At 42.4% G+C, this 8011-nt stretch overlaps 1 protein-coding gene across 1 annotated transcript; it reads right to left on the reverse strand.

Annotated features, from left to right (window-relative positions):
* Window positions 1-96: 96 nt before the first annotated feature.
* Window positions 97-1053, reverse strand: LOC113405799 (olfactory receptor 12-like). The gene has a single exon (XM_026647056.1). It carries the CDS (start codon window positions 1051-1053, stop codon window positions 97-99), a length of 957 nt encoding a protein of 318 aa, XP_026502841.1.
* Window positions 1054-8011: the final 6958 nt, after the last annotated feature.

Below are 8011 nucleotides of genomic sequence, written 5' to 3' on the forward strand. Positions count from 1 at the left end.
GATAGATAGATAGATAGATAGATAGATAGATAGATAGATAGATAGATCCTTCCAATATACCAAGGGATTATTTAGCTCAATGTTCATAAAAAAGGTTCATTTCAAAACCATTATGCAGCCTATGGTTCTTCTCAAAGCTTCTTTCACATCCTTGTTCCTTAGGCTGTAGATGAAGGGATTCAACATGGGGATGACCAGGGTGTAAAACACAGACACCACTTTGCTCTGATCTGGTGAGGATAATGAACTTGGCTGGGCATACATGAAGGAAACAGTCCCGTAAAACAAACTCACAACCACTATGTGGGAGGTGCAGGTGGAGAAGGTCTTGTGCCTGCCCGCGGCACAGCGAGTCTGGAGGACAGCAGAGATGATATAGGCATAAGAGACAAGAATGATCAGGGCAGTGCTCACTATGATGAGGCCACATAAAGGAAACAGCACCATTTGATTGATATATGTTTCAGTGCATGAGAGGGTTAGCAGGGGTAGAACATCACAGAAGAAGTGATCGATCTCATTAGAGCCACAGAAGCTCAGAGTAAAGGTGAAGCCTGTTTGCAACATGGAATTCATGCTGCCACAAATATAGGCCCCCACCACCAGCTGAATGCAGACTGGCTTGGACATGGTGGCAGTATACAGGAGAGGGTTGCAGATGGCAGTGTATCGATCGTATGCCATGGCCGACAGGATGAATGCCTCAGTAGTGACAAAAAGAGAGAAGAAGAATAATTGGGTGGCACATCCCCTGTAGGAAATGGTTTTGGTGTCTGTTAGGAAGCTCACCATGGCTCTGGGGGCAATGACGGAGGAGTAGCAGAGGTCTAAGAGTGACAGGTTCATGAGGAGGAAGTACATGGGGGTATGAAGGCGAGAGTCAGCTGTAATGGTGAGTACCAGGATGGTGTTTCCTAGCACAGTTATTATGTAAATCACCAGGAATGTCATAAAAGGGACCACCTGGAACCCTCGACCTCTTCCAAACCCCAGCAGGATGAATTCCGTCACTGCAGTGTGGTTTGCATCTCTCCCTGGCTCCGCTGCTGACATTTCTTCTGGAAAAGTGATGAGATACAAGTTTAAAGAAGAACTGAAGGTGCTAGATAGATTGCAGCAGGCTAGAGGTGTGTTTGGGTTCATCCTCATTGAAGTCGAGCACAAGACTACTCCCATTGTTTTTGTTAACAGTGATCAGAAACTTTGGAAAACTAGTTAAATGTATTCTGAACAAACCTTGAGAAATTCTGTGTGAATTTTGACCTTTTTGCTATAAAGCAAAAATGTATTACATTTCTCATGTAATAATGATTTGTGAGAGTGGACTTTGATAGTGCAAAATTCTGATTATCTCGTAACCCACATGGATACCCTGTCCCTTTGAAATCCATGGTACTCTCCTGTGAGTGAAAGTGATTTTACCCACTCCCTGCATGACTGTGTAAGGATGCCCATGTCTGGGTGCTATTCAACATTAGTCTGTGTGGAGGAATGTTGCCCTCAATCCACAGATTCATATAGCTTAAAGCCAGAAGAGAGCAATATGAGCATCTAATATGACCTCTTGCCCAATAACTTTTAGCTGAACTAGAGCATATCTCTGCCCATGCCACAGTATTTACTCAAGAGGATGAGTCAACAGATTTATCAGATTGCTTCTCATCAACTCCAACACATGAACCCCATCCAAATACCAGCATTAACAATAAGCTGTAAATACAGTCATAGGACCGGTCCTGCTGGTTGATTTCCATTGAACTTCACTGACTTCTTAGCAGTCAGACTGGTTGTCCTTCTAAAAGATCTGCTCTAGCTTAAACAGATGTGGGAGTCACTGGGTGGGTTTCTCTGTTGTGTGCTACCCAGGAGGTCAGACTAAATGGTCTCTTCTGGCCTTAAAATCTATCAGTGAATGGAAAAAAATCAATTTCTTCCTGTAAAATAAGTGCAATTGCAAGGCTGCAATACTGGCTTAATGATTTCCGTAGACTGGGGTTCAACCTAGAGCTTAAGTCCAACATTATTTTCGCTCCTGCTATTTGTACTGGCCCCCTGCATAGTGTGAATTTCACCTGTATAGAGTTACACACCTTAAATTGCTCACTAAAAAACTACATTAAAAGAATGATATTAAGACTGCAAGACAAGTACGCAAAAGTTAGGAAACATTGGAATTAAAGATGCCCATGCAATCTTAATTCAGCCCCCTTGTATATATCCATTATGAGATAGTTTTTAATTACATGATCACATATTATTTTTTTCCACCAGACCCCCGCCTCATTCAGTGCAGAGGTGGAACAGTGCTCTGGGGAATGAATCATGGCTGTGTAGTGAAGGAAGCTCTAGTCTGTAGGATCCCTGCCTCATTTATTGCAGAAGGTGGAAGGTGTTTAGAAATTGAGGCAGGGAACTGCAGCAAGAGAAAGGATGGTCTAAGGCAGGTACAGCAGTTGAATGTTGCCCTTGTAAACTACATTCTACCCCTGCAAGTCACTTAAAACAGACATTTCACAGGTGGTCACTAACTGTGTGTTCCTCATGTTCTGGGAGCCTTACCTGAGACCCTGGGATCTAATACGAAGAAATGCTGAGCAATCACAGCTGCAGCTGAAGTCATTGGGTGATGGGCTCAGCACTCTGAAAAATCAGGCGCTACGCATCTCGGATTGGGCAGCCAAAATTTTGACCTGAATCTCTCTGTGCCTCAGTTCCCCATCTGTAAAATAGAGAATATAATTCCTGTTAAAATAAATAGGCCGCCACATGTACCCTAATTGTGAGCTCAGTTGTAAAAAACGAGCAAAATTTCATAAGATATCACAATAACATCTTGCAACATATGTGGATAGGAAAAAGTGCAAAAAAGAGACTGAAAGAGTGAATTAGTCCAAACGAAGAGAACTGCTGACATAATTCATGAGCTGTGTTGAAATCATGCCTGGTAAACAAGGACATTTTGAGAGTGAAAATTAAGGAGCCAAAACTGGAGTATTGGAAATTAGGACAAAATAAGGAAGGGATGGGCTATTCCACTCATCGCTCCCCTTTGGGGCCCTTAAAAAGTCTTTGGGGAGAAACATTGGCTTTAACTGCCCCCCATCTTTAATTCAGGGTTAAAAGGATGTTTAATGGTGGGTTTGCCATGGCACTAAGCAGGTTGAGGTCTCTTTATACCAACCCCAAACTTTGTTTAAAGGTGTTTAATGTTGGACAGTGGCTGTGTTATGTTAACACATGTGGCTCCTATATTCCATCTAAGTTAACACAACATCTCCCTGGTCTCAGGTGCTATGATAACAAATTCATGAATATTTTTGAAGCACTCAGACAGTACAGGGATGGGTACCAGAGAAAAGCCTATGAAGAAATTAATAAATTATTTCTTCAGAGCGAGGTTTGACTAGTGTGCAGTAAATGAGGCCAGGGGCCCCACACTGAGCAATATGGATAAAACAAAATATTGACTTTTTGTTGGTCAATATTCAGCTGGTCATTAAGATACTGGAAACAGGGTTGTCATCATCTATGTGGACCAGTTCTATGGAGAGGTGGAACCGTTTCCCAGTGAGTTTCAAAGCTATTTGCTGATAGCAGAGGAATGATAAGACCCAAGAACCTTGGGTTCCAGGCACTGGAGGGGAGAGTGCTCTACAGGGTGCAGACTTTTCTGCTCATTCCCCCGAAACCTGATCTCTTCTGCCCCATCCCCTCCAGACTGTCCGTGTGTCATGTTTCTCTCATTTGCCCCCTTGGCTACTTGTCCCAGTCCCAGCCTCCTCACCTTACCAGTCTCAATCTCCAATCTTCCGACTTCTCATCCCAGTCTCCATGACCAACAATCCTAGTCTGACACCTCCAGATTCCCAGTCCTAGTCCCAGTCTCCCCTACCATTCCCAGTCCCAGTCTCCTTGTCCAGCCAGTCCCCCTCCCCCAGCTTTTTACCTGATTTGTTTCTCTCTCCCACCATGGCTCCCATCCTCCCACCATCACAACATTCCCCTTCCCTCCTGATTCCCAGTCCAATCTACCTTCCCAGGCTCCTCATTCAATCTCCGTGTCTCCCTCCAACAGCTCTTTCTCCTACCCACTTTGCACAGCCAGTGACAATTCTGCCCCTTCATCCAGGATCCTCATCAGATTTGTCTCCCATCCTCCCTCATCTCCTTCCCCCCATCCCACTGGTTATCAATCCCAGTCTTCTTGCTCCACAAGTACCAGTATCCCCTGCAGCTCCTCATCTGATCTCTGTCTCCCCCTTGACAACTGGCACCCAGTCCCTATCCCTGATTCCTTCTCTGTCCCCCAGTACTAGTATCTTTGCCAACAAGTCCAAGTCTGCCCCCCACTCCCAGTCCCAATCTTCTTGCCCAGCCTGTCCAAGTCTCCACTCCATTACCCAGTTTCCCTCTCCCCACCCCACCACCTTTCAGTCCCTGCCTTTCCCCCAGGGTCCTTCTCCCAATCTACTCCCTCTGCCCCTACCCAAGTCTGGCTCTTTTCTCCACTGCACTTGAATCAGGCACCGTCTTCCTCTATGCTGCCAGCAAGATGATTAAGAGCACAGGAGGGATAAACCTTTTCTCTCAGTTCAAGTGAACAGACTCTGGACCTAGCACAGCGCAGAGCTGCAATTGCAGGGAAAGTCCCTCTCAGCCCCACACTGAAGAATGCTCAGTGTGGATGGAACCTTTGGGGAATTTAGCTTCTAAAACTAAGTCTCTACAGTGGATGCACAAACTGCTAATTTTCAATGTTATAACTCGGACAAATTTGGGCAGATTTTTATGGGTTGGCAAAAGGCACATCTCTGACACAAAGGCCACCCCCTGCCCAATTTAAAATGCCTGCTCCAAAGCTAGAGGTGCTAGAGCTTCTCAAAGATGAGACCACCAGAATTTTTAAGCCAGGAAAAACAATATGTGTTTCCCTTGACTCGTTCTTGGGACCAGCTGAACAGTTTTAGCTGAACATTTCCAAAAAGAAATCAGCCTGAGGCTGACACCTGGCCTGGAATATTTCAGCCCAGATAATTAGCATTTTGCCACATTAGAAAGGAACTGAAAACAAGGTCTTACAAAGGGAAGTGTCGGGTAACCTTAATAATCGGTAGCACTATCAAGCACTCCTATAACAACAATTTTGCATTGCCAATGTAACATTTGCAGGGGATTCTGGTCCATAACTGGGGCTCTTCCTCACTGCAATGACACACAGAAATAATAATCATAACAACTTTTTAAAAGTTAAAAACTATAGGTGGGATTTTTCTTTTCTACTGAAAATCAGTGGGAGTTGGGTATCTAAATCCTTTAGGCTTCTCTGAAAATCCCAGCTTACATCAATGCTGATGTTCCATCTATCAACTTTTTTCAGTATCAGGAGACTCATCATACGGGCTTTATGATGTTTCTTCTCTCACTTTCAAGATTAGGAAGGGTCATAACATTCTTTCAAATCCGGCTTACAATGGGCACTCTTACAGTGTGAAGTACCTGACTTTGAGTAACCCAACTGACTTCAGTTAGACTCCTCATGTAGTAAGGCTGGAATTTTTAAAGGACGGAGTCCTCATATCCCAATGAACTGTGTTGGGAGCCTAGATGCCAGATTTTAAAAGGTATTTAGGCATCTAAAGGTACAAATAGGTGCCTAGTGGAATTTTCAAAAGCACCTAAGGCCAGATTTTTAGGCACCTAAATAAGCTCTAATAAGAATAAACACAAACAAAATACAGGTTTAATGACATTTCAGGTTGTGTCAGGACACACCTGACCCACCAAAACCATAAAGTATGGAAGTTAGAAGTGGAGGAAAAAGTCTCCTGCATTCCTTGTCAACTTTTCATTGTCTATACACTGTCAATAGCACACCCCAACTCTCCATATGGCTTTCACTTCCATCTGCAACAGATACTTTGAAGCAATATATACCACAGCTTCATTCAACTCGCACTGAAGTGCAAAACCTTAATAGCAACAACACAGACTATTGTATCAACAGATCTGCACAACTGACTGTCACACAGCCCAAGCACTTGGGAAGTTAGTTTCCTTTAAACATAGCCAAGGGAGCTGGGTGGTGAAAATCCACCTCTCCCAACTCAGGTGCCAGGACTGTGACCAGTTATAGTTCTATCACTAGCCTGAAAAGTCACATTTACCTCTGGCAAATGCCCATGTTTCCTCCTCAGCGACCTCTGAACAATGAGCACTGGCTCCATAGATGAGTATTTCTGCTTGGTTCCCAGAACCTCTGGGTCTTCCTCCCTGGGTGCCTCATTAGGTTCAGAACTTCAGGCAGGAAGACAACAAACACCCTGTCAGCAAGATTTTTGGCAAAATTTTGTTTGGATTACAATAATTCCCCAAACAGAAATATTGGGATCTCATGCATTGAGTGTGTTTTTCATCTTCTTTCCATATAGACCCTGGGTACCTTCCTCAAATGAACACACCTAATGAAAACAACCTTGTGTCCTGTTCTGCGACCCTTACTCTCCCTGAGTAGCACTTATGGATGCAAGTAGTCCTCTGAAATAAGTGTTGAAGAATTTGCCCCTGGGGAGTAATAATTATTTTTATGAATATGGGACTGCATGAACCAGTCCTTAGACTGGAATTTTCAAATAAGCCTGTGGAGGATCAGATAAGTGCCCATGTACAGTGAAAGCCAATGGGAGTTGGTCACCTAATTTCTGTAAATTCCTTTGAAAATCACAGCTGTTCACCCCAATAGCAATAATAATCCCATGAAAGAGAGGAAATAGGAAGAAATGACTCACAACAAAAAACTTGAATATGAAAATTGTTTACAATTATCAGCATTTTTCACAAAAAAGGTTTGCCTCAGTTTTCAACCACCTATCATCTCTATGAAAGGCAAAACCCCTTGACAATTAGGCCTGGTCTACACACAATTTGTGCATTCAGTATACATAGATTCTAAAGCCAGAAGAGACCATTGTGATCATCTAGTCTGGCCTCTTGTATAACACAGGGACATAGAATTTCCCTGTATTAATTCCTCTTTGAACTAAAATATATTTTAGGAAAAAAATCCAATCTTGATTTTAAAATTGCCCCCCATAATCCTTGGAAAATTGTTCAAATTGCTAATTACCTTCATTACTGATTCAATTATTTATTTAGGAGTGTGATTTTGTAGCTATGCAGTTAAATTACGACAGTCTCTCATGTGTACACATTTATACCCATCTGAAGATATTTAAACTGATATAGCTTATTCTTGTGAATTTACATTTAAAGTTCACATAGTAATTTCAAATTGCAGTTACTGAGTAAAGCTACCACATTTTAATACCTAATTCATGGGACGTGACTACATTAGTATAAATAACGTCATAACCAATACTGCTACAGCTATATTGAAGGTCAGATTTTTACAAGTACTTTGGTGCCTGGTAGGATTTTCAAAAGGACACATCATTTTCAGTGGGTGTTAGGTGCCTAGGTGCTTTTCAAAACTTAACTACTGACTGTGGGATGTAAACTATCACTAAAACCAGCTTCTGTACCAGATGAGTGGAGGATAGCTAATGTGACACCAATTATTTAAAAGGCTCCAGTGGGGATCCTTGAAATTACAGGCAAGCAAGCCTAACTTCAGTCCCAGGCAAATTGTTTGAAACTATAGTAAAGAACATAGATTGTAGATTCATAGATTATAAGGCCCGAAGGAATCTTGTGATAATGTAGCCTGAGCATTTGTATAATGCCAGCTATATAACACATCTCAAATGGCAGATGAAAGTCAATGTTGGTAAATTCAAAATAATGAACATTGGAAAACATAATCCCAGATATACATATAAAATGATGGTGGTCTACATTTGCTGTTACCATTCAAGCAAGAGATCTTGGCGTCATTGTGGATAGTTCTCTGAAAACATCATTTCAATGTGCAGCGGCAGTCAAAAACACTAACAGAATGAAGAGCTAGATAATAAGACAGAAAATATCACATTGCCTCTATAGAAATCCATGATAT

The sequence above is a fragment of the Terrapene carolina genome, unplaced genomic scaffold, assembly GCF_002925995.2.
Source record: "Terrapene carolina triunguis isolate 2854851 unplaced genomic scaffold, T_m_triunguis-2.0 Scaffold50983, whole genome shotgun sequence".
Classification (NCBI taxonomy): Eukaryota; Metazoa; Chordata; order Testudines; family Emydidae; genus Terrapene; species Terrapene triunguis.